Genomic DNA, 26,856 nt, shown 5'->3' with positions numbered 1-26,856 from the left:
GAAATTCTTTTTATGTGGAAATAGATGAAATGTGGTGGAGAATTCTCATTTGATAATTGGGATGGATCTGTGAGCATTCCTTATTCATCACTGAATTATTAAAAGTGAAGGAAGGGAGAACATTTAAGTTATATTTAGATTATTTTTTGTGACTCCACTTGAAAATATTTATTTAGCTTGAGGAAACAGAGGAATCCTCTGGAGGCAAATAATTCAATCTGGCAATTTAAAAACCAATTAAGGATTTCAGAAAACTCTTTCCCCTTATGGTTAAAAAATAAGATCCAAAAGAAATATGCCAGAAAATTTGGCATATTATTTTAATTAGTTTAATTCATTGATAATATTTTTTTTTAGTTCATGATTAAAGAAGCTATATTTGATCTTTTCCTTCAAGCTTACAAATTTACATTTTAGGCTTTCTATGGGTTCTAATAGTGAAACAAGTGGGTGGCTTTATTTCGTATAGGGATTTAAATGTCACATCATTACATATTAACTTTGTAAAAATGATCAGGTTTTTAAAATAATAACTTACTTGCCTCAAGGTTTAACTACTAGTTTATTTAACCATTATCTAGATAAGAATTTTCAAGGTTTGCTGGGTTTTGTGTGATTCTTTTCATCAGAGGCAATTCTGCACTCACCTGTAAACTTGCAGATTTCTCACCTATGATTTAAAAAAAATATTCCTATAATTCTAGAGAAACCTGAAAATACTATACTGAAATGCAGAAGTATATTAGTATTGAAATTATTCTTCTTACAACAAGGATTTTTGAAAGGGTACTTTGATATAAGACTACACAGAAAACGAATGTGTGCCATTAAGTGTACGTTACTCAGTCTCACGCCTTGCAGTATATTACCTGCAAATATCAGTGGGGGGAAAAATGAGAAGGAAGAGATTGGATTTACACATACAGACCCACATCTGCCACAAGTCCATACACCCTCAGTCACATACGAGCATGCCACCACTGTTTACAGTCAAGGAAAGCTGAGAGTTAAATGAGATAAGTAATCAAATGCCCAGCATATGTTGTTTTTGCATTGTTGATGCGACCAATTGTGATTAAAAGTTATCATCTTTTAATGCTATCCGTTTACCATGGTTAAAAAAAAAAGGCAACAGCACTGTACCAACAACAGAACAACAGGCACCCTCCTCAACAAAAACAAGTTTCCGTTTAGAGCAATATTGGAAACAATGCTTTATGGAGGAGAGCCTTGAATTCAGTGAACTCACCATTGCACAGCATTTCCCAATTCTTCCTCCACCGCTGTATGGATTGAGTGCTAAGAATATGATTTTAAAAAGAAAGAAAGAAAGAAAGAAAGAAATTTAGATAGAAAAAGAAAAAAAGAAAAAGAAAAAAATGTGTGTGTAATTTCCAGTCAAAAAAGTAAGGCACTGAAAGAACTACTGAAAATTTTGACATCTGTTTATCTGTTTATAGCTATGGCAAGATTACTCATATTAATTCTTGTTTAAAATGCCATATGAAGGAAAGACATTTGTGCAAACAAGAGTCATATTTGAATTGTAGATCATGTCTTCACCATCTGTGAGAGCTGATGGTGTTGCAAAATTAATGTGTTAATGAAATCACAATAATTTCTCCAAAGTAATGGGTTCTGAAGCCGAGAATGACTATTTTTTGAACTTTGATGTCTAGTGATTTCCAATTGGGAAAAGCTCTCAGCCTTTAATTAGTTCTGCAGCCCAACTTTAAAATAAATTTGGTGATATCTTTCTTTTGCCAGGAGTAGATTTGAAGGGGAGGGGAGGAAGCCATAACAACTTTTGGAAAACGTTCTCTGGTGTTTGAAAAGTTGTTAAATAAGACTGCCTGCCAAGAAATGTCACCAAAAATTCTGACTACTGAGAGCGAGTGGGCAAACAGCTCAAAAAATAATTCTAGCTTGCTGCAACATCACAGGTTGGGAATAGCTAAACCTCACACAGACTTCATGACTAATTCCAAGTTTCCCTTTGGAAGCCAGACATAATGATGTTCCGCGCTTTGTGTTATTGGTTAACACAGCACAACCTTTCCAACTGCATTATTGAACACAGTCAATAGTGTAAAGTACTTTGCGTGAGGAGAATTTTATGGGGCTCTGTTTCAAAGGCCGCCGAACTTCTGGAGAATCCTTTTCTCCACAGGCATTACATTTACATTTCCAACGAGCCTCCTGGACAGGTGAAAATATGTGGGCAGGGGGATGTACGCCTTTCGTACAGACCCCCCCTTTATGTTGAGCTTCACGGGCACAACAGGGTTTGGGGTTGTTGTTGAATTGTTTTTCCTGGAAAATGGTGATAATTGCTATTCCCAAGAGTTACTATTTAAAAAGCACGTCTGACTTCCAAGGAGAAATCATTTGACAAACATTTAAGAATGTTACCTTTCAGAAAGAAACCCTTCCGCCTGTTCGAAAAATGGTGATAAAGTTTGAAAGAACCTCTATGTGAAACACGAAACACGATCTGCCAGAGGAAATTGCTTATCTTGTTTTCTTTTTATTGCTGTGTTGTAGGTATGTGACTGGTGTAAGCACATAAGACACACAAAAGAATACCTGGATTTTGGGGACGGGGAACGAAGGCTTCAGTTCTGCAGTGCAAAATGTCTCAATCAATACAAAATGGACATTTTCTACAAAGAGACACAGGCCAATCTTCCAGCTGGGTTGTGCGGCACACTACACCCTCCCATGGAAAATAAAGCAGAAGGCACCGGGGTGCAGCTGCTCACTCCAGACTCTTGGAATATCCCTCTAACAGATGCTCGGAGGAAGGCCCCCTCCCCGGTGGCTGCAGCTGGCCAAAGCCAGGGCCCTGGCCCATCGTCGTCCACCACCGTCTCTCCATCTGACACTGCCAACTGCTCTGTCACTAAAATCCCCACACCAGTGCCCAAGTCCATGCCCATCAGCGAGACGCCAAACATCCCTCCTGTCTCTGTCCAGCCACCTGCTAGCATCGGGCCTCCCCTCGGTGTCCCGCCTCGCAGCCCTCCCATGGTGATGACCAACCGCGGCCCGGTGCCGCTGCCCATCTTCATGGAACAACAGATCATGCAGCAGATCCGCCCGCCCTTTATTCGCGGGCCGCCGCACCACGCCTCCAACCCCAACAGTCCCCTGTCCAACCCCATGCTCCCTGGCATCGGGCCCCCACCCGGCGGCCCCAGAAACCTGGGCCCCACTTCCAGTCCCATGCACCGGCCCATGCTGTCGCCCCACATCCATCCCCCCAGCACCCCGACCATGCCTGGGAACCCCCCGGGCCTGCTGCCCCCACCGCCCCCGGGCGCGCCCTTGCCCAGTCTCCCCTTCCCGCCGGTGAGCATGATGCCAAATGGCCCCATGCCCGTGCCCCAGATGATGAATTTCGGGCTGCCATCGCTCGCCCCGCTGGTGCCGCCCCCCACCTTGCTCGTGCCATACCCCGTGATCGTGCCCCTGCCCGTGCCCATCCCCATCCCTATTCCCATCCCTCACGTCAATGATTCCAAGCCCCCCAACGGATTCTCCAGCAACGGGGAGAACTTCATTCCGAGCGCCCCTGGCGACTCTTCAGCGTCTGGAGGCAAGCCAGGCGGACACTCCCTGTCCCCCAGGGACTCCAAGCAGGGCTCGTCCAAGTCTGCGGACTCGCCGCCCGGCTGCTCGGGCCAAGCCCTGAGCCTAGCGCCCGCGCCCGCGGAGCACGGCCGGGGCGAGGTGGTGGACCTGACGCGGCGCGCAGGCACCCCGCCGGGCGCGGGCGGCCAGCTCGGCTTCCCCGGCGTGCTGCAGGGCCCGCAGGACGGCGTCATCGACCTGACCGTGGGCCACCGGGCCCGGCTGCACAACGTGATCCACCGCGCGCTGCACGCGCACGTCAAGGCGGAGCGCGAGCCGGGCGCCGCGGAGCGCAGGACCTGCGGCGGCTGCAGGGACGGCCACTGCAGCCCGCCAGCCGCCGGCGACCCGGGTCCGGGCGCCCCCGCGGGCCCCGAGGCCGCCGCGGCCTGCAACGTCATCGTGAATGGCACGCGCGGCGCCGCCGCCGCGGCCGAGGGCGCCAAGGGCGCGGAGCCGCCGCCGGAGCAGCCCCCGCCGCCGCCGCCGCCCGCGCCCCCCAAGAAGCTGCTGTCGCCCGAGGAGCCGGCGGTGAGCGAGCTGGAGTCGGTCAAGGAGAACAACTGTGCTTCCAACTGTCACCTGGACGGGGAGGCGGCCAAAAAGCTGATGGGGGAGGAAGCCCTGGCGGGGGGCGACAAGTCAGACCCGAACCTTAATAACCCCGCGGACGAGGACCACGCGTACGCTCTGCGGATGCTGCCCAAGACGGGCTGCGTGATCCAGCCTGTGCCAAAACCCGCGGAGAAGACTGCCATGGCGCCGTGCATCATCTCCTCGCCCATGCTCAGCGCCGGGCCGGAGGACCTGGAGCCTCCGCTCAAAAGGAGGTGCCTCCGAATTAGAAATCAGAATAAGTAAAAGGTTTGTATGTCCATCGGGGCTCTCCTTCGCACGAGCCCGTGCACCTCTCCCTACTCCTTACGAGGCGGAGGCGCGAGAGCGCTCCGGGGATGTTCGTGTTTTTACCGTGCGTGTTTTAGAGCTCACCTAGTGCGGTCACACGCTGTCACCATTTTGATCCAACATCATTCCCATTTTACAGCCGAGGAAACTTCATCACAGCAGGTACATGCCGTGCCCAAGGTGACTGACTTAATGGTGAAGCCCCGTCTTGCGCCTGACTTGAAACACTATCTAGTTAACCAGACTTTTATTCTTAAGCCCATCTCTGTAATTGACCCTGTTGAAGAAGAGGGACGGTGTGGGGAGGAGGGAGAGATTCCTTGGGACCCTTAAATGTTCAGACGTGAGGTTACAGAGCTGTGGTAAAGGTGAACTGAGTCACTTCCGGGAGGCGGGTAGGCTTATTGGCACAAGGTCTCGACTCACCAAATTTTCTCAAAAACCACAGGTTCCATGTGCAAGATGAGAATACAAACTAACTTTCTTACATGCTTATGCCAACCGAACCCTGGGCCTCTAAGCCCCATTTCCGTGGCAAAGTGTTGGAAGAGTGGTCCATAGGTCCTGTTGAGGGAGGCTCTTCCTTCCTCTTGTCCTGAAGCATTCCCTAGGGTAGGCCTCCAGCATTGCTGACCAGCTTTGCCTTCTCTCCTTTCTGGGGCTCAGTGGCTCAGCTGGTGGGTTGCTCCCCTCTACAGACAATGGGAGGTGTTCACAGGCAAGAGGGTCATGCTGCCAAAGCAAGTGGGAGTCCGTATGTCTGACCTCATGAAGGGAAGGAATCCTGCTTCATGCCCAATGAGCTATTGATAATGAGTCCAGAATTTCAGCAAGGGGAACAGGAACTAGCATGTGTAGCACTCCCACCAGAGCCAGACGTGGTCTCTTGTGAGCCTCCCACCAGGTGGCAGAATCCGTGTCCTCTCCATCTTAGCAAGGAGGAAGATAAGGCATGGAGGTGTTGTATAAATGAGAACTAGCAAGTGAGAAAACCAATATTTAACTCCAGCCTGCCAGCCCCAGGCCCGCCATCCATCCTGTTGAGGCTTAGCAACAGTTTGTGGAGAGAAAAGGAAGAGAAATGAACATTTGCTGAGCTCCTGGTTTGTGCACAGTTCTTCCAGGAGCTGGGGAGAAACTAAGGTGACTATGATTCAGTGCCTGCCTTCCACTTAGTCTGGTGGGGACATAAATCCGGGAGGAAGGAAGCCTGGGTAGAAGTGGACCATATAGAAAGAACGGCTGGTTCATGTTTGCATGTGCAGGCCCCCTTCTAAGTGTTTTTTAGTAGGATTTATTTAGATCTGGATCAATGTGATAATTATTGTTGTCTTCATTTTACTGATGAGGAAACTGAGACATGGAAGTTAAGTAAGTGGCCCAAGATGACCGAGTTAGGAAGCAGTCAAGATGCAAATCCAGGCTGTTTGACTCCAGAGCTGCATTTTCTTGAAACCACTGTAAGAGAATGGGCTAAATGGTCCCTTTATTACCCTACTTGATGAAATTCTTTTATTTACCTTAGCTGTCTTGGGGAAGGTTCCTAGACAAAAACCAAACATATCTGCCAACTTTTCCAAGTGTTGAGACAGTGTTCAATTCTTTCTTTCTTTCTTTCTTTCTTTCTTTCTTTCTTTCTTTCTTTTTTGACGGTGTTCAATTCTTGTTTTTCTAGCAGCAACAACAAATCTAAATACCAGCCCGTTACTCCACAGTGGGAAATAAAGATGTGGGCCAGAAGCCTGGATATGGTGTGTCCAGACCATTGTCTCCATGTTGGCATATCTACATGGGGACCTACCTAACTCACAAGCCAGACACTTGTTTGGGAAGCATAGGGCTAACACTGGGGAGCTTGCTGGGCGGTTCGAGAAGGCTTTCCCAGTCACCATAGTTTGAGGTTTCCTTTTCCATTGCTGGCTTTGCCAGTAGGAGCAGAACACTAAAAATCAGCTCACCATCCTTTCTTGGTTTTACATCTACAAAATCTGCTGTCCGGAGACAGGTGAACTCAGCCTTCTCGTAGTCAACCTCAAATGGAAATGCCCCTTATATCTCCACCAGCATAATCTGATCTAGTTAATAAAACAGTGAGCAACAGGAAAGTGTGGGATGAAGAAGTGATGGCCTTTAGAAAGCCAAAAAGCATTGGGAATTGGAATTTTAAATATATTCTGATAGCAATCATTCCTGTGATGTTATGGGAGGAACTGGAGGGTGAACAATTTTACTGCCATTACTAGAGTGAGAAGTGACCAGGCCAAGAATAGTGCCACTGGTCTGTGAGTAGCGAGGGGCCCAAAGAACATAAAAGCATGAGATATATGATGGCTGTGTGGATGATATATGTTGCTGAATACAGAATCATATTAGGGTCTTGTATGCGGACTGGAGTCGTTACGAAAAATATTAACCTGGCTTCAGCCACTTTCAGAAGATGCAGTGACAAAATTGCCCATAGCCCCTTGAGATGGGAGAGTTCTTTTTATGATGGGTCCCGTAAGAAATTACAGCTTTTCTCTAAAGTCAGAGACACTCAGGCTTGGCCAGCTCCAGTAAGGTGACAAGGCAAGTGATTTAAGATGGGGAAGAACTGCCTCTCCTCCACTAAATCACATTTCCTCTTGCCCTCTGGAGTTACGTGTCACCTCGAAGTGCAGTCTCAACCCGCCATAATTCACTCACATCCTCTGACCCTTCCTGATTCTCTGGGCACATGTGGTGCTGTTTTTCTTCGGTGCCTTCAGAAACCCAGCCCATTCATATGGTGGTGGAAATTGGAAATGCATCCGTTAAATAAAGGGCGGCATGGCTTTTGTGCCCTGACAGTGAACACTGTTGGTGACGAGTTAAAGCCAAAGTGGAAAGCATTAAACCGGACGGAGTTGTGGGGGCTGAGGTGTGGCCGAGTGATTTCTCCATGTGCTTGTTGGTGACTCACACACAATTTCTCTTGGAAAGTCTGTTGGTAACTTGTCAGGGTTCTTCGTACTTTTCCCCGGTGCCTGCCATTCTCCTGCCCTATTACTGGCTTGTTTGTTTATCATCTGAAGCAGATTCAAAGCAGACTGTATCTTGAGATCAGTAATCTGGGGAGCTACAGTGTTCTTCAAAGAAGCCATCAGATTTGCTAGTTCTTGGCCAATATGAGGTTTGGTGTTTTTTTGTTTTTGTTTTTGGGGGGCTTTGTTTTCTTTGTTTTTTCCATTTCGAAGTGATTCTGTTCCTGGTTACCTGACTTTATGCATTCTTCTTTGTTGATACGATTACAAATGATTTCAACGAGCAGATATTGTCTTAGATGCAGAACTAATGAGGTTTTAGTTGAAGACTTTGGAAGATTGTAATCTTCCTTTAATCTTCAACTTTCAAGGCCTCAAATACCAGAGCTGCAGCTTCTGTAGGCTGGAAAAAATATTCCTCCAAATAATAAGAAAAACAACGTATAAACATTTTCCAAACTATTCTATCCACAAAGAATTCCATTTGTAAATGGAATACTCCCTTCTTTGTCTTTGCCTGGGAGCTTGGGGGATCGCTGTTTGTATTTGTACATTTTCTGAATTTCTACAGTTTACACTTGTTTATGGTACATTGGGGAGTTCAGAGTAACCATTTGCAAATGTTTGAAGATATTCAAAAGAAAATATCCCCCCTCCTCGATTTTCCAGGGAAATGACATATTCTAAGTAAAATAATCAATGGAAAAAATGTGTACCATGAGTAACCTTTTCACCCTCACTTTTTCCATTCCCCTGGAGCAACAAGTCCATACAACTTCCACCTTTGTGGCTTCCAGATTTCATACATGTTTCTAAAATAGGAAGAAAATCTGGGACTCTTTTTCCTGGTCCCAATTCCACGCTGCTCCCTCCGCCCCATGCTGCTCCCTCCGCCTCAGCAGCAGGGGTGCCTCCCACTTTTTGTTTTCTCGGGGAGAGCTGGAGGAGGCAGCCCTAGTTGTGGCTCCTTGGAGTTTAATTATTAGTCTGGTTATGGAGCCACAGTCCTGAGAAGGATGATCTCAAGGTGGGGGAAGGTGTGCTGACCTCTTCAGGAAAGCCTGAAGGGTGGAGGTGATGGGTAACTCCTTGCCAGTTTAGTTTCTCCAGCTGGAAAACTTGAGAGAGTCAGCTGCCTGGGAAGTCTGATCCATACGTTGGAAGTACTCCTTTGGCTGCCTGCTATGAAGGCAAGGAAAAAGAAGAAAACCTGAGACTGAGAAGAGGAAATTGATCCCATTGAGGTGTACTCAGACCCTCTTGCCAGTCTGGAGATTCTTAATGTCCCACTACGTGGGGTTATGGAATGTCTAAATTGGCCACGTATCCCCTGATGTTCAAGTTTCGGCTGTCTGTCAAGATGCAGAGGGCTGTCCAGTTCTAGGTAGGGGTAATTCACAGAGTGAATTACCTGGTGGACCACCAGGTCCACCTCATGGACACGTGTGAGTTGGGAGGAACTGCCAGAGCTTCCTGTGATCATTTCAGATGTGTAGAGGAGACTTTTCTAGATTGCAGAGTCAAGGTCGGTCTTAGCCACATCTCATTCAGGGCCTCTGGCTGTTTTAATCCTTGCCACAAAGGGTGGTTTTAATGTGCAAGCATCTGGCTTTTGGATGTTATTTCAATTAGATTATGGTACAATAGGAAAGGATGTATGTGACCAGGTATTTACTTCTTTCAGATGGAGCCATAACTCTCCATCTTCAGCAGGGCTCAGACTAGGGTGAAGTGAGAGGGTGTTCAGTGCACAAACTCGAAAGCACTCAGTCTCAGGGGCGTGCAGGTGCCGTGCTAGTCACGGCCTGGCTTCCAGGCCTTCTGGCTGATGTGGCTGCTCCTTCAAGCTGGTCTTCTGCTCCCTGGACTAGTCCATGGGTGGCCTTCAGCAGCGCCCCCTGGAATTCTAGGGCAGGTGTTACATACCTGTGCACAGAGGCATTGTCTTGGGAGGAGAGGTCCATAGACCTCGGCTTCTGAAGAACTATGCCTGACATCTCGGAAGGATTATTTGACATCATCACAAAGCCATATCTGAGCCGGAATTTTCCTTGTCTCTCTGAGGAAGCCAATTTAATGGTAAAGTTTTCCTTAAAACAGAATTATCTGTAGCAGTTTTTGCCGTGGATGGACCTAATATCGCAGAACCACTGTTGCCGCGATATAACATAAGACTTGCCTCCAGAAGACGGCTTTAGTGACAAAAGGCAAAAGGCTGTAGACCCTCCATGTCTTGTGAGCACAAGAAAAGGTAAGCAAGAGAAGAAACAAGTTAGATACTTCCCCAGCCCCCTGGAATTTGAGGTTTCTACTGTGGAGGGATACACTGTCCTTCAGGGGACAAGCTTATGTCCTACTTTCAAGGCCGAGGGAGCAGAATGACTGGCGTCTGGGAGGTGGACGGCTCAGTAAATACCAAGGCATTGATAGGGCCATGTCTGGAAGCGCTACCCATTTTCCCCAGCTCACTAGCATGCTTCTTCACCCCGAGACACCGGGCTTGGAGAGAGGGAAAGCTTTGGATCACTTCTTAACAAGCCATTGCTCAGAAAGGTGCTAGAAATAAACTCCCTGTCTGATTTCCAACAAATCATCTCCTTGCCAGCCTGAGCGGCTGCCTGGGCATCATGGTTCAATCACTTACACCTATCTTCGTGCAGACAAGTCCTGGGGAGGGCCAGAGGTATTTGAGGACCAAAATACACTCGAGCACAGTTACCTCATGTGGTGAAAGACCTCCATCCCCAGCATGCTGCCTTTTCCAGATTCTCTTGTCAAAGAGATTGTTCCAGAGGGATAGAGGTGGCCATTCTGTCTCCCTTCACCCCATCCTGCAAAGAATTATTGCGTGTTCTTCGGTTGCTGGTCTAAATGGACAGCACTTCATACGTGAATGCACGTTAAGGTAATGCATTCTGCATGCGTATGCTTTTTTGTGTGTTTAATGTCTCAAAAGCCTAAAAGGAATCCATTTCTGAGAAACAAATAAATTAGCTTTAAAAGATAAACGATGTAATGCCGGCATCCTTTAACAGGGTCCCATTGTCACGGAAAAGGGGTCAATGCCCTCTCCGAGGCCAGTTCAAAATGTTGACCCCATAGAGCTTTCCTCCAAATTTGTGGATTTCCACAGCATTCTTCCTGACAACCAAGTGGGATGGGGTCCGGCCTGAGAATGTGAGGCCATCCACGAAGAGGGAGAACACACACACACTCACACACAAACACTCATTATTTCAAGGGTCACTGAAAAGATGCTTAGTGACAGCAACCGGAGCAAAAGCAGATGACAAGAACGAGCAAAACTTGAAATCAGGTTCTCATGCTTTAGAATGGCCCCTGAGAGCACGGCACATTCTTAGACTAGAAACCAGTCCGGCTGCCCCCAAGATCTTTTAACTCTTCGCTCTTCGTCCTGAGCTGGCATCAGCAGTAGCCTGTGTGTGCAGTTCTACCAAGCTTTCCCAGCGCCTTCTCTGAATAGAGAGAAAGGAACTTCCTTTCCACGGAGCCATGGGTTCCAGACTGCGACAAATCAAAGTTGCCCAGCACTCCCCAGCCTCATGCCACCCTGCTCTTGTGCTGCGCTGCTGGATGTCTCATCGTCTCCCCCATTGAGCCTCTGGTGGGTTGTCTCTCTTTGATGGCACGCTGTGTTTTGTTGCGGGTAAACAGGGAGGTAAGAATGTGACCGAGAGCATTTAGGCAACAGGAGGGAGAGGTACACTTTATAGACTCATTTGATATGAACCATTGACCTAACATCCCCAAAAATGCAATTAAAAAGTATATCTCTCTCTCATTTGCATGGCTTATTTCCCCAGACATGTGTTTGGTATTGAAAATGAATGGTCTTCCCATTCAACATGGGTCCCAATTTGTAATGATCTCCTCCTTGCAGCTGGCCGAGTTCTCGAAGTGTTTCTAAAATGTTGCTGTCTTAAATTTGAGCCAACCTACACTAACAAATTATCTAGAAGCAAAGTGGCTGAGCTGCGTTTGGTGAGAGAAAGGGAAACCCTATATTTCATCCTTCAGCTCTTGTTTTGGAAATTCGGGCTGTAACGTGATCTTTTTCTAAGGAAATCTACACACGCACACTTTAAAAATTGTGCAGCTTGGGTGTTGTGGGAGCAAGAACGATCAGGTTTAAGTTTCTCTGCAAAGTTCTGCATCCCATCAACAAGCCCTTTTGATATTTTAAACCCATATTTAGAGTAATTTAAAGATATTTGGAGCACATGTGGTTAAATGTAAAACTTTGTCATTATGATTTGTTAGATGCTTATACTTTAAATATTTATAAGCCATTTTTAAGTACTTTATCCAAAAGCTCTCTCCCACTGGAATACTGTAATTGAGTGGTATCCGAGCGTCATTATATAGAGAAGATACGGGGTGAAGTCACAGCAGCTTGCATGTGCGTTCTTCCTGTTTTTCTGGTTTTAATTCACGTGCTATTTTTAGTAGATTCTGCTTATTTAAAAAATGTATAAAAAGTCATAAACAGTGTTGGTTGTCTGTGAGTTTAAAAATAATTACCGAGTTCTCCCAAAGGTAAAATGTTCAACTTGAATCATGTCGTGTCTCACCTCTTTGTCTTACCCTGGGAGTAACTAGTAAGACTTTTCCGGGAGAGCGTTGGCTCTGGATCTGTGGCCATATGAGTTTAAAGTGTCATATTGTTCCTCTGAAGTGTTTTACGGGCAATTTATTGGTGGTTAGATTGGACCCTTTATGATTCACCTTTAGCTGTCTTGGAAACTAAGACCTAGGATCCCGTCTTTATCAGAGGTCGCCTTTTCATGCACTTCATATGAAAAAGAGGAGGGGGGGAAACCCAGACTTTTTCCACACTCAGAATCCATTTAAGCTTCAGAGGTTATAAATTTCAAACTGACCACAGGCCTCTGGGGCTCACACTCTTTTACGGCTGGCAAAATACAACTTTCTGGTAAGAACGGGGAAAAGAAGGCTTAAAAAAGGCTCATAAACTTGCTTGGACATCTAATAGCTCTTACCAAACAGCATTTTCATGAGTTAAGTGTAAATGAGTCAGAAACATATAGATTGAATTTCTTCTAAAATACACATGGGTTTAAAAATTAAGGCCAAAGTGCTTGGCAAAATAAGTTTTGGTTTTAGCCAAACCCCAAATGTTTGAAAAAAAATATTTCTACAATTTGCCAAACCAAAAATACATCCAGGTCCCTCCATTCCTCTCCTTTAATACGATGGCATCGTAAGCATGGGCCTTAATGTCTATTATCATATCCACCAAGGTTTGAGCAACACGAATCCTAAATGTTGATTGAAAAACTATGAAAAATTTTGGAAAAACTTTGTGGCTCTGCAAGTGAAGGTGAGGGGCTGCTGGTTCAGAGGTCCGATTTTGACAGCTCTCTTCACTGTCTGATCATCTGACCAGTTGTGTATGTGTACAGGCGTGCCCATGCACACGTGTGTGTGTGGCCTATGCAGAAGAATAATAGCTTTTAAAAAAAATTCTTTATTGGAGTTCTTAATTTATACTTAATTCATATTTTACAGTCTACAAACTTAAAAAACTCCCAATCATTTCTAAACAGAAGGAGGCAGCCCCCTTTCACTTATTGATAGAGATGGTCTTCATGTATTTCCCTAGAGAATAAAATATATCCATTTTTTAAAAAACATATCCATTATTAACTAATGATACCTAATGTTGACTTTGTGCAGGGATACTGCTGTCAAGAAACACAGGGAAGGGAGGGAGGGAAGGAAGGAAGGGAAAAGAAAGGGGGAGAGGGAGTGGCAGGTGTTCTTGACTGTTTTGAGGAGCTAATAAACTGCTGGGAGAGACAGGAAATAACCAAGGCAGCTTCTCCAAGCACCACGCGGAGCTGCCAGTCGCCGTGGTCCCACAGACAGTGTGCTTCAGGGAGGACAGGAGCCTGCGCAGTTCCCCTGGGGCTGTAACTGACTTTCTAGCCCAAGGCTGGCCAAGGGGGCGCGCGATATTCTTGGACTAAATGTAGGCGAAGCGCCCCAGGAGAACAACAGCGAATGGAGTTACCCTGGGAGGGTTCTAGAAAGCACATGAGTTGGGAGTTAGGCCCTAACTCTGGGGAGCGGCCTGGACTGGCAGTCGGGAGTGTCAGGCTAAGGAGGGCTATGGGATGTGAAAAGCCACAGAGGTGGAGAGCAGTGAGCTCCGTTAGGGGGCAAACGCCCCCCCCCTCCACTTTGCCAGGCTGGGGCGGAGCCCCGCAGGCTGGAGGAGGGCAGTGAGAGCTCCGGGGCGGGGAGGCTGTGGGCTGGTACTCCACGCGCTAGGCCGACCTCGAGCGGAGGAGTGACAGCGTGAAATCTGTGCTGGGGGAAAATTACTTTAGCAGCTGTTCACGGACTGAAAGGAAGCGAGAGAAGGACTGGCATCGCTGAGGCTGATGGCTGCGTTCTGATGACAGGCTAATTACCAGGGGTGGATGCTAAACGTTGCGGGACGTGATGGCTACCGTGAGAGGGGCGGGGCTTCCCCCTGTGCACCGGAAGTGGTGGCCGTGCACCGGAAGAGGGGCTTTGCGTCGGGCCTGGGCCTAGAGGGGCTTCCCGGCTGGTGGCGAAAGGACAGACAGTGTCCAAGGCCAGTCCGGGGGACGATGGCGGGCCCCCAGGGCCGTGCCGACACAGGAATCATCCCTTGGGACCACCAGCTGGCCAGGCGTGGTGCGGGCTGTGGGCTGCAGCTCTCGGGAACACGGAGGACGGTGGCCACGGGGACACCGGACGCTCTGGTCTTGGAACCAGGAGCAGCCATCAGGCTTGGGTGGCTGGCTCTACCTCAGACAGCTTCTAGGATGTCCCCAGCAGCTGAATCCCATCCCCATCCACCAAGGGCCTGGGAGTGGTGTCAGGGGAGTGGACAGCTTCTGCAGATGTCCTTTTATCTTTTTAACCTTCCCTACCACAGACCTTCTTCCCAAGCACCCGCATCTGGTGACAGTGGGCTTCCAGCGGGGAAGGTAGGCAGTGGTGTGGCTTCCTGGCAAAAGGAGTGCTTTGGAGTTGGGCCAGCCTGGGTCCAGATCCCGGCAGAGGCATTTCAAGGTGAGACAAGTGCCTTGTCTCCTCCAGGTCATAGGCAGTGATCCCACCCGTGTGAGGGATGGGTAAGAAAACATGGACAGTGGGGCACATCACAGGTGCCCAAGAGCCACCAGCTACTGTCCCTAGTGGAAAGGCTGCAAGGTTTGGGAGACCACGGGGCTGGTGTGAAACCTGCTTGGATTTGAAAACTGGCCACATCGCTTACTAGCTGTGAGTTTGGATCTGCTTTATAACCTCTTTGTGCCTGCTTTCTCATTATGTAATGGCATCAGCTAATATTTATCGAGCACACTCCATATGTAGGCAGTGTTCAAGTGTTACACACCCACAACAGCCCTGTGGGATACCAGTAGTAAGTCAATTTTACAGATGAAGTAACTGAGACACAGAAAGGCTAAGTCTTCCACCCAGTGTCATTGGTCAGTCAGCAACAGTGCTGGGATCCGACTGGCAGCTCAGCTCCAGAGTCCCCATGCAAAATCATGGAGCACATCTCATATACAAGGAAAATGAAGAAAATAGCCCCTACCCCATAGAGTCATCAGGCTCCAGTGTAGATAATCTGGGTGAAATGTTGAGGTAGTGTCTGGTGTATAGTAGGTGCTTGCTAAAAGAATCGTCACGTGGCCCCTGCAGCCCAGAACTTGCTTCCCTTGGATGTGTGTAATGGAAGGTAAGGAAATGCTTCCATGCTGTCAGCCTTGGAGGTGAGGAAACCATTCCAGAAATTCTAAGATGTCTGGTTCAACGTTTACAAGAAGGAACTGGGACAAACAGAGCAAATGCTCAAGGTCAGAGTGGCATAGCCAGGATTAGAACCTGAGTCCTCATTCTGCCTTTCCTCTCAGTGGGAAACAAGATCTGACCAAAGCTGCTTGAGTTACACACCCTGTGCCAAGAACCAGAGGCATATTTTTGCCACCCGTGGTATCACTTCCTCACGTTGAGCAGCTGATCTCAGGAAATAAGTTGTACTTCAACATCTGGGGTTGTGAGGGTAAAGAGTTGCAGGGAAGCAAATATTAACCATTCTCTCCATGTCCTTGGCTGCATGGGGGTGGGGGTGGCTGGCGGCATGGTGGGGAGTCAGCATGCTTGCTCTCATTCGGTACAGCGAAGTTAGTTTCCATGAATATGAAGGCTCTCTCTCTCTCAGTCTCTCCTGTGCTCCTCCCCACCCTTCTCTACTCATGGACTGGTTGTAGAGAAGAGATAAAGTGCCAGAAAGACCACCTTTCCAGCTCCCGCCCAAAATCCTAGAATTTACTATCGCTCCATAAACCATAGCTGCTCGTGTCAGAAAGCTGCTTTTTGCTCTAGGATCCTTTTTTTCTTCTTCTTTTTTTTTTTAACCTAGACTCCCTCTGTCCAGATAATATAGATATATAGAGAAATGACGGACTCAGACTTAACACAATAAACATCTACTTTTTTTGTCGAAGGCAAAATTTTTAGAAGGCACATGAACCAACATTAGCCAGTTTGTATATTGGATGGAACTTGAATGAAAATGCACTTATAGCTTCTTAACAAATCATGTCGCAAAGTTCTTGTTTGCCAAGCAAAGGAACTGGACTGTGTATGTCTTTGGGGCCCTTATGGCTCTGACACTGTGACACCCCCCCCCCACTTGTTGGGAAGGAAGGGGAGAGATGAAACCCTGGACTGGGGGAAGCACTCCCTTCATGGGACCATAGAACTTGGGGTCATGGGAACCAGACTCAACCCACTCTGCCCCTTTCTAGCTAGTGACTTTGACCAAGTAAGCTCCTCACCCTTCCTGGGAAAAGTTTCCTCATTTGCAAAATGGGGACGATAATAAATACTTGAGTAGCATTGTTGGTTCAATGAGATAACCACACACAATATGCTTGTTTTCAAGTGAAATAAGTACATAAAAGTGCCTAGGGCAGTCTTTGATATAAAGTAGATGCTCACTAAAATTTGAGTGGAAAACTGCAGACTTAACACAATAACTTAACTTAATTCCCAAACCATTATGGAAGTGCTCAGTCCTAAAAGCCAGGGGCTTAGCGCTCTTGGCTCATCATCCAAATTTCCCGCAGAACATTAACCGTATTATGTAATTCTTCTTCTTCTTCTTTTTTCTCTTTTGTGAATAACTGTGGCCACCAGCTCCAGTGCGTTAATGAGCATGTACTCATGAATCCCCACCTGCTTTTAGGATAGGGCCAGACAGGGTAATTTGGTTTGCTCCAACCCCCTAGGTTCCAGGAAGGATTTGAGGTATTTAAGGAGGATCAGTTGTCTAGGATGAAGAAAAGGGCTTGTATGAGTGCACAACATGGGGCTCCATGACTGAAGGCTCTTTGTCTCCTAGGAACTTTTCGAGGTCAGCAAGAAATAGCAGTGACCACTTATGAGAATAAACAGGCCTCTCTACCCATTTAACTCATAGAACCGGCCAGGCAAAGAAAACCAAAATTTTAATTTGTCAAACAAAGGATTAAAAATGGAATTATCCCAGTAGGTGGTCTTATATGGTTGTGATTTGTATTGATTAAAGACTAAAATAGGAGATATTGCTAAAGGAGAAATTATAAAAAAAGAAAACCAAGGCCTGATGTTTGGTTTCTTTCTTTCTTTCTTTTTTCTGTTAAATATACTTGAGCCTTGGCTTTTCAGAGCCATGGGGAGGGCAGAACCGTGGTGATGAGGTTGTAGTTCAGACCAGAGCTCAACCCTGAGCTAACTGAAGCTCACCCTTGGATCCCATACCCCTCTCCCCACCACTGGTTATGTCCCATCGTAATGACACCAGGAAGGAGAAGCGATGTTTCTCAATGACTTTCACCCACTAATAAGCCCTAAGCAAAGAGATGCCCTCCATTTCATAAATGAAAACCCTTTCTGTCTTGGTAAAAGCCATTTCAATACCTCACGAAGCAATGGTTGATGGGGGAGAGGAGGAACCATTTTTTTTTTTTTTTTTGCAAAACCTCACCTTGCTGCAGCCTTTTCTGGAAAGGGCTCACCGTGGAGACCACTATCTGGCATCACACTTGGGTTTATCAGCTAACGCAGGTGACTCTGCTCATTGACCGCAGGGCTCTACTCTTGTGAGTGTCCCAGAATAGCTGCGGCTACCTGAGAGCAGTTTAGTCCTCGGGGACTCATTATTGTCCCAGATAAACAGCGTGGCCCAAGCCAGCGCGTAATGGCTGTATTTAACCGTGATAAGTGATTGGCCGACGTGCCCGAGTGAGCTGCCTCGCTGCGGGGCCCCGGTAAATGGACAAAGGCCAGTGGCTCAGCAGCGGGCATTTCTTGCACATCGTGCAGCTGATGCCACAATGTTGTAGATTTTGGGAGTAAATATGACAGATGCGGGGAGCTTGCCTTCTAAGCAGGTAAGGCACAACAGACATCCAGGATTTTGATGATGCTAATGACAAAGGTATTTGAGGAAGGAAATAAGAATAGAAGTTTGGAGAATGGATTAGATAACCCAAGGCTGGTTTCCTGGCAGAGGTGGACTCTTGTACCATGGAGGGACCAGCTTGCAAATGTTGGGATGTAGGATAGGATAAAACATTTTTCTCTGGATGCATGTTTACTTCTGGAAGTGGTTGCATAGAAATTACAAAATTTCCTTTTAAATGCAACCAGTGTTAAGTCTTAGACTATAAAGGCCAAAGAAGGAAAGATGAGAATGGTCGTATTTTGACAGTATTGACACTGAAAAAACTTATCAGTACTCAGATCCAATTTTTGTTCTCTGTAGTTCTCTGCAAACTCTTGTGTGGTAAAAGAGGATGAGTAACTCGATCACATTCTTAGCAATGCTCTCCTGATGAAAAAAGGAAAAGTGGGGCACCCGGGTGGCTCAGTCGGTTAAGCATCCAACTCTTGATTGCAGCTCAGGTCTTGGTCTCAGGATCGTGAGGTCAAGCCCTAGTGTGGAGTCTAGTTTAAAAGAAAGAAAGAAAGGAAAGTTCTAGGCAGGCAGAGGCTCTCTCAGTGCTCTTGGTGTTTGCAGTCCCTAAGGAAGGTTCTTCATTCTTCTGGCCTGAAGGGACCTGGCCATATGAGCCTGCTGGAGACGGTGCATTGTGGAGCAGGTCTTCAAATACAGTACTCGCATGGTGTTCGAGCTGGGTTGTGTGTGCGTGATAGTCCATGTTATAGCACCCTGAATTGTCCTGCCTTGAGATGAACCCCCAGCTCACAGGAAAATCCAAATGGGAGGCACAAATATAGTCACTTCCCCAGAATTCCCTGCATTAAGGGATGCTCCAAAATTCTCTGCCAGAGAGCTGTGTGTGTGTGTGTGAGAGAGAGAGAGAGAGAGATTCATAAAAAGGAGTCTCTGGAACTTTGGGCTTTGGAGTTCAGAAATTTATTAATAGTCCTTATGTTATGCTCAAATTTATAATCCTGCATAGTTGACCACTGGCTTTGGTCCAAAAATCCTATGGTCACAGAACTTGAAAGGTGGAAGATATAATAGAAAATCTCACTGAGGCACCCATTTCGCAGAAGAATCAAGGCTTGGGCAGGTTAAGGAAGGGGACACGCTGGACTGTAACTCGTGTCTCTGTTTCACTTATCATAGTAATTTCCCCTTAGTTCAGATCAAGAAATTTAGAGTGGATGGATTTTCAGTAAGATCCCTCTGCTTGGCAAGGGCAACACAGGAACTGGCTCGGGCTCTGGAACTTCCTCATGATCACTCTCTAAACTCCCAAGTTTGCTTCCTCCCCACTCTTGAGTTCCATACTTTGCATACCAGTCACTTCTGGAAGGAGAAGCCCAAGCTTGGTTCTTCATTGTCATTGAAGCCAGAGTCTGTTCCCGTGTCCCCAACAAGGGGGGTGGGGTGCTGCCCTGAACCAGCAGGGTCACAGGAACACAAGAAGGATGACCTTTGTCCCACCCCCTCCTCAAATGTGACTGCAGCAGGGACTTGTGCTGCCACCCTCTGGCCTTTCGTGGGTGTCCCAGACATGGCAAGTGTGTGGCGAGAGGCAAGGAAACAGCACAAATTGTCTACTTTGCCATTCTCTTAAAATAAGCTCGGTGTGAGGAGGCTTTCAGAGCAGCAGGAATGGGGCTGCAAAAAATAGAGTGCAGTGCAGCTGCACCCTTTAGAACTTGGGGGGAAAACACATATTATTTACCAGACAATAATAGATACCAGAGAATAATAATGATTATTATAGTGTTTGGGATGGCAAACGCTGTAGTTAAGGTTCCAGAATGGCTCTCATTATAATCCCGTTTTCCCAAGTCCCTTATGAAAGCCTTGAAATTTTCTCCAAGTAGGCTGATGCTGTCCATGTTTGGCCTTTGTCCAAAGGTGATTTGAATATAAAGAAACTCGTTTGAGAAATATTCCTCTTTTTGAGGTCATGATTACATTAAAGGGGGGGAAAAAGCCACATCCTTGAAAAAGCCATTACGGCATTCCTAAGTCAGTCGTTCAAAATGGCGGTGTTTCCCAGTCACTGGAAGAAAGCGTTAAATGCTTTTACGCCACCCGCCTCTCCCACCCCCCTGCCTTTTCCTTTTTAAAGAAAGGATTCAGAGGCCTCCTCCAACTACAAGATTTGGTCACTCTTGGTCCCAAGCCCAGGGGTGGGGATGGTTTTCCTCCCTTCAAAGCAAGTTCCAGGCTGTGCTCCCTAAATGGAAAGAACTGCCCCAGAAGAAGCTACACTTGTATCTTTGGATCCATTCGTGCTTTCTGGGTCTCCTTTCCAATTCATTATGACCTCTCATTTGATAGTGGCTCTTGATATTTTTATTTCTGTATCCCTTCTTGCCATTGTTTCTTTCTTTCTGAAAAAAAGAAAGAAAGAAAGAAAGAAAGAAAGAAAGAAAAGGAAGTAAAGGAGAGAGAGAGACAGAGACAAGAAAGAATAAAAAGTGAGCTCTTTATTCAGAGATAAATAGCCACATTTCCAAATCTGACCATGCCAAATGAAAAGGTTTCCATGGCCTTGTAATTCCAACCCCCATTGCATATTTGTGGTGTTTTGCATTTTCACTTTGGTTCTTTAATATACACATTAAATACACACAGATCTGGTGATTTAATGTGATTTGGGGAACTCAGGCATTTCCTGTCATGCACATTCAGATTTTCAGACCTGGTTTTTGGCTGATCATTATTATCGTTACCATTAACACCAGGACTGGGAGAGCAGGGCTGAGTCTTCCCAACGAGCATGCTGACCTCCTCACACTTGTGCTGAATTCAGGCTACAGACACCCTGAGCAAGTTTGCACGTCTCTTTATAGCCTCTTTTTCTTCATCTATAAAATGCGGAAATTATATTATCTCTGGGGTCCCTTCAAGTTTTCAATTCTATCGCCTCCCTGAGGTTATTTTTTCATTGTTCCAGGAATAATCTCAACCCTTGTAAGGACATTCACGAGTCCCCTGTCTCGTAAACCTCACGTTCAGTCAGCTTTTACCCAGTCACATTTCTGACATCCTCACGGATCAGCAGGAGAGAAAAGGAATTTTTTTGAGGGCATGAGGGACAGGAGCTGCTTGACCCTCATTCACTGGACAAACGCGTGTCTAGCTGAACCGGGGGCTGGGTGTGGAGATGTGGGCCAAACAGACACAGCCCCAGACCTCAGGGACTTTACAGTTTGCTTGGCAGACTTCTAAGTGGCTGTTTACTAGGAGTCCCTGAGTGTCCTCAGGAGGTTATATTTCAAACCAAGGGACTGGTGGCCAATGAAATGAGCCAGTAGGGATGGAGAGGCAGAGCCTAATATCCGTGGTAAAAGCCGGGTGGGCATTCTCCAGAAATGGACTTTCCTGGAGAACAGTCCCCTTCAGAGCTTCTGCCCTGGGATCCCGCAGCCCTGTTGGTTTATTGTCTGCCAGTCCCTTGCTACTGTTCGGTTCAGGTAGCAAGAGATGGGAATGACTCACCTTTGTCAGGCAAGACGCAGGGAGAGGGGCATTTCTCCCAGCTCAGCTGCCTCTGCAGGAAACCTCTGAAGAGAGGTCTTCGTGTCTGCAGTCGCTATTCATGGGCAAAAAAGCGCATCTCTAGGCTTTCCTCCTTTGTAGCACACACCAGAGCTGTGACCCGGAGTACAGGGGTGAGGTCTGGAGCTCCAGGGCCCCCGCGTGACCTTGCCTCGCTTTGGTGTGACCTTGGACCATTCAAAAGAGCTGCCAGTTAAGCATGCTGTATGGGGGAGGGCGACGGTTGCCTGGTGGCGAAGGGATGCTGCTGTGGTCTTGGGGGAGGGCGTGGTGCCCCATGCTCATTACGGCATTCCAAGGAGCGACTCGTGTTTCATTTCCTCACACAAAGCTGGCAGGGCTGACCCGGAGCAGAACTGTGAATTAAAGACACGTCAGAATCACGCTGTGCTCTCTTGTCCTGGGCCTTCGTCGCAGGTCCGGCCCACCGGGCCAGAGCGTGCGGCCCTGCCTCCTGCCTGGGTTCTCCCTGCATGGGGTAGGGGTGTGGTCGGATCCTGTGGATGCTGACCAGCCTCTTCTTCTCTTTTTCCCAGGAACGCTCACTCACAGGGTCCCCTGCGTGGAGAGAGGGCGCAGAGCAAACCATGTCACGCCATCCAATGACACCAGCTGGTCAGCTCACCACCCCCTCTGGCTGAAACTCAAACGAATCAAGCCGCTTCCTGTCATTAAGCATCTCGGAGGAAGCAGCCCTCCCTTGGTGGCCTCCAGCCCAGAGAAGCCAGCACGTCTTGGACCTACCAAGCGGCCCAGCCTTCTTGCGGCCACCGTCTCTGCTTTTTCCCCAGAGGAACTTAGGGATTTCGCCCCTGGTTTTAGAACAACAAGACACCGACAAGCCACAAGGACCAACGTAGGTACTCTCCCTGCTCCATCTTCGAGGCTCAGAGGGTGAGGCTGGAAGATGATACGAATTTGAAAACAAACATCTTTTTTTAGTCATTTTAAAAACTGCTGTGGTTTTGCTGCTACACGAAGAATTGTGATTTTGCATTGTACGGTTTGGGACCTGTACTGTCCACGTTTCGAAGGCGGAGAGGGATCGTCCTGGGGTCCCAACACTTCAGCGTCGTCTCTGTCCTGCCCAGGATGCACTTTTAAATGAAGAGTTAGAATATTTTATTGGCTGATATACTTTTCTTGTTATTTTTACAAAGGCCACCTTTATCCTTTTTAATGCCATATTTTCAGTGTTACACTTTTATGGCTTTTAATTTTCGATTTGACAGATGTAAGAAGCAGCATGAATAGTTTATACTGTGGTTTTTCAGAGACTGAATGCCAAGAGAACTCGGTAAATGTTTATTCTTCTCAGCTTTCTCTTTAAATTCTCCTAAATAGCGCCCCATTTGGGAACAGAGCAAGAGTGTTGAACTGAAGACCAAAATGCCCTCAAGGTGTAAAACAATCTGAGGGGGACTGTTTGCTGGGCGTCACGAAAGACTTGGATGAAATTTCAACCCTGATGGTTTTCGGTGATCCAGGAAGTCAGTGAAGCAATCTCTCTCTACGCAGAGTCCTTTCATGATAATTAGAATGGTATGGACGAACCAGTGGAAACAAGAGGGAAAGTGAGAAAGATCGCCCGTGATTCTGTTTCACTGTTTGCTTTCTCCTGTCATGGTTAAGAGAAATGTGCAATTCGATCCTCGGTCAGTGGGTGGAGGATAACAGGGTAGATTTTCTTGTGTGCACTTGTACGGTCGTAGCTGCGAGTCCAGAAGTCCTCGAGAGCATGTGTACTGACACTGAGTTGGTGAGACAGTCGTGGAGTACCCCATTCTGATGAGTACAGAAAAAAAAAAAAAAAAAAGAAAAAGAAAAAAGAAAGAAAAAAAAGAGAAAAAATAAGAAAAAATCCAAAAAAAGAAGAAAACTAAAAAAAAAAAAATCAAATCACCTTGTGATTCAGTGTATCTGTTTACTAACTCAGATAAAGCAATTGTTCCCTCTTGAGGGGTCCAGGTGTCCCCTCCCCATCCCCCGCCCCACAGGGTCCCCGGCAAGCAAGCGGGAGACAGGAGGGGCGGCAGGCGGTGGGGGTGGGGTTTGGGGGCGGTGAGGCCGGGACAGTGTCGCGCTGGCCTTGAAGCACCTCGGGCCCGCGGATGCCGTGTACATACTGTATTTCTATATTCTCCTTTGTACAGAGTCACTTAACAAGTCAAGCTACTGTTTTACAGGTGCTCCTTATTTATTAGAGCTGTGAGAGCTTGGGGGACACACCTGGCGAGCGAGCTCGCTTTTTAAAAAATGAAATTAGGGGACAGGGGAAGGGAGGTGGGAGGGAGGGGAAGCTCGAAAGCCCAGGGAGAGATTTATAAAAGAGAACAAAAGGAAAACTTCCAGCGACAAATTAAACAAACAAACCCCAACACCAACTCCCCCTGCCCCCCCCCCAACCCCGCAGGAAGCAGCGGTCCTTCTTCTGGGTGCTCACTTCCCTGCGGGGCTCCCAACATTCTCCTCTCTCCCTGACTGGTGTCAGCTTCATCAAACAAAAATAAATCTCTAAGAAAAAAAAATGCACTTACATGTGCTTATTTTTGCTTTTCTCATTATTATGACTATTGTTGTTATTTTCCTTGTTACAGAAGGCGCTCATTTCTTTCCCCCAGGGAAAAAATTTTCTAAAAAATAAAGTGAGTACGTTTTGAAGGATGCTGAGATACAGGGGCGACGCTGGCCTTCCTGACCTGCAGTGAATCATGCTTGTGTCCAAACAAGAGGCCACTGGCTTGTGTGAGGGGCTGCTTCCCCAGCATGCCCTTTGCTGATGACACAAAGGGACATGCGTAGTGAGGTCCTGGGCCTGTAGACTGTGTGTCCCTCCCAACCACCCTCCCAGTCAGGGTTGGGGTTTTTTGGGCTCCAAGAAGCACCATCCAGTTGCAAACATCCCCATCGGGTTTCGTTCCCACCACACCATCTCAACACCCCCCTCCTCCTCCAGGCTGGGAGATGTTTTTGTGTTAACTCTACAGGAATGGTAGATCTCTACGAGAATGTAGAACTCTACAAGACTGGTCAATCTGGTTTCTCCTTGGTACCTGAATTAAACATCAGAAGACTTCTAAGGTGGGTAATACATTAGTACCTCGTTCTACCCAGTGTTGATCTGTCTCATCCTCTTGTTCTGCCTGTGAAAAAAACCGAAGCCTGGAAAGGTGAATTGATTTGCTGAGTCCCACACGGTATGGTTTAACTTCTCCAAAAAAATGTAGGCACTGTCAGCAGCTTCTTTTGAGAGACTTTCCTGGGAGTGGATTCTGGAGACCAAGTTTCTTTCTCTCGTGGAAACAGGGACTCTCACAGGTTCCTGGCTGGAGTTATGACGACAACTCTATAAGAGCTCTGTAGGCCCAGCTGAGGATGTGCCAGGGGCCCAGACACCCAGCTGTTGTTGTCTGGTGCAGAGTCCCAGGTAGGATTTTTCATCTGGACTTGCTCATAAAGACAATCATCGAGGATGCTGATTTTGCTGTGGTCGTAGTCCAAGACGATTGAGCAAACAGTCTGACCCTTCTAGAAACAAAAGATACCTTTGTTCCAACACAAGAGGATTTTATGGCATCTCAGTAGACATAAGCATACCTTTCCCCTTCCCTCCCTTCTCCTGATCTTGGTGTTCCCTAAATACAAAATCCTCTTGGGCTATCAAAACTATCTATGAAGAGAAACAGAAATGAGAACATCAACTATTCCTAGCATGTGCTGAGGCTTTATTTGATCCTCAGAGAAACCATATGAGAAAGGCCTTGGTCTTTTCCCTTTATTATAAAAGAAGAACCAAATCTCAGTGAGTTTAATATTTGCCCAAGACCACACAGCCAGTGAGTCCCAGAATGGGATTCAAATCCATGAGGTTTGTGGCCAGAGCCCAGGCCATGCGCGTTCGAGCCAGAGAAAAACGGATGACATCTTCATGAAGAGTCATTTTGACTTCCTGTAAGTTTGGCAGTGGCTCAGTTTTGTTCCAAAGTCATTGTGGTCCTCAATTTTAAACTAAGCCAGAAGGTTGAGCATTCATGGTTACTGGCCACTGCCTCTTATCGGGTGTGGGAAAGTGCTGAGACCACTCCGCTTCCTGAGAAATGCGTCAGGCAGGGTCTTCCTTGTTAGTTATCAAACCCCAGCTGGCCGCGGGGCCCCATGTGCAATGCTAAGGGGAGACCGGAAGAAGAATAAACTTCACAGCCCATGTCCTCGTAGCTTACAGGTAATGGGAAGATGGTGCTGTGGAAAAGATGGACCGCTTCTTGGTCTCACCAGCAATCCCCTTGAATATTTTCCAAGGTTTATGAAATTGCACATCAGGAGCCTAGATTCACCACTTTGCAAAGATGCACCCCCTCCCCTGCACTGTAGGTGCTCCCTTAAAAATGGGAGGACAGTTTGAGCCATAAGCAGGTGTCCCCTCGTGCTGCCTACATGATGTGGCAGAAGGCCAGAGTCCAGGACTAGGTACAAAGGCACTCAAGATGGATACTGCTTCCCTCTGCTCCTTGGCTTTTCCTCCAACCCAGGAACCAGAGTCCTTGCTTCCTTGACCAGGGGCAACAGGGCCTCACCCTGGGACATGTCACCCCTGTTCCCAAGCCCTTAGTGGTTCCCTACAGAAGCAAAGCCAAGGGCCTAGTAGGACAAGAGGAGCCCTCTGGTGTTGGTCCATGCTGGCCTCACCAGAGCGGCCTCTTCTCTGCCAGTGTGGCAGGCACTGTTTCTGGATGCCCCTGCTCTTGGCCCATCCTCGGTCTTTGCATGTCCAGGTGCCTCTGCATCAAATGTCTTTCCTTCATCTTCCTGGGGCAATTTCTACAACTCATCAGGACGCAGCCAACCACTTGGGTGATGATCTCTAGGGGAGTCTGCAGAAAACACTGGCTCCCCTCCCCTCTATTGGGCCAAGAGCCCTTCCACACCCCACTCCCTCCCATGGCACCTCATGCTCTGCTTGTCCAGCTCCTCGCCTTTCTTTGCCCTTCACTAGACTGCACAGTCCTTGAGGATACAGATCCTGTCTTATTCGTCTTGGATCTCCTGGGCCCTGCACAGGGGGAACCCTTAAGATGATGATCATTAATGCAATTTATAAACCACCCCTTCAAAGCTCAGTTTTCATGCCACCCGTCCATGAAGCCAAGCCTGCTCTCCCTCTGGTGCCATTCACTGCTCCTCCCTTGGGCTTTTGGTGAGCTTGTTTACATGGAAGAGGCCACCCCTTCCTATGTCATCTGGGGTGCTCACACC

The 26,856-nt window shown here is 47.3% G+C and overlaps 1 protein-coding gene across 3 annotated transcripts in view; it reads left to right on the top strand.

Moving 5' to 3' along the window:
* LOC101671634 (sine oculis binding protein homolog) overlaps positions 1-26,605 on the top strand; it is a 164,015-nt gene extending 137,410 nt beyond the window's left edge. For 2 of the 3 annotated variants that reach the window (XM_045080247.1, XM_045080246.1), the window contains 2 exons: positions 2,545-4,497; positions 22,140-26,600. In XM_045080247.1, the coding sequence (XP_044936182.1) occupies positions 2,545-4,494 (1,950 nt within the window). In that variant the 3' untranslated portion in view covers positions 4,495-4,497; positions 22,140-26,600. Of the gene's footprint in view, positions 1-2,544; positions 4,498-22,139 lie in introns of all 3 variants that reach the window. The other variant, XM_045080248.1, reaches the window with a different exon arrangement.
* Positions 26,606-26,856: the final 251 nt, after the last annotated feature.

This window comes from Mustela putorius, unplaced genomic scaffold (assembly GCF_011764305.1).
Source record: "Mustela putorius furo isolate JIRA1106 unplaced genomic scaffold, ASM1176430v1.1 tig00000450_pilon_pilon_pilon, whole genome shotgun sequence".
Lineage (NCBI taxonomy): Eukaryota > Metazoa > Chordata > Mammalia > Carnivora > Mustelidae > Mustela > Mustela putorius.
This window is presented reverse-complemented; position numbering and strand designations above follow the sequence as displayed.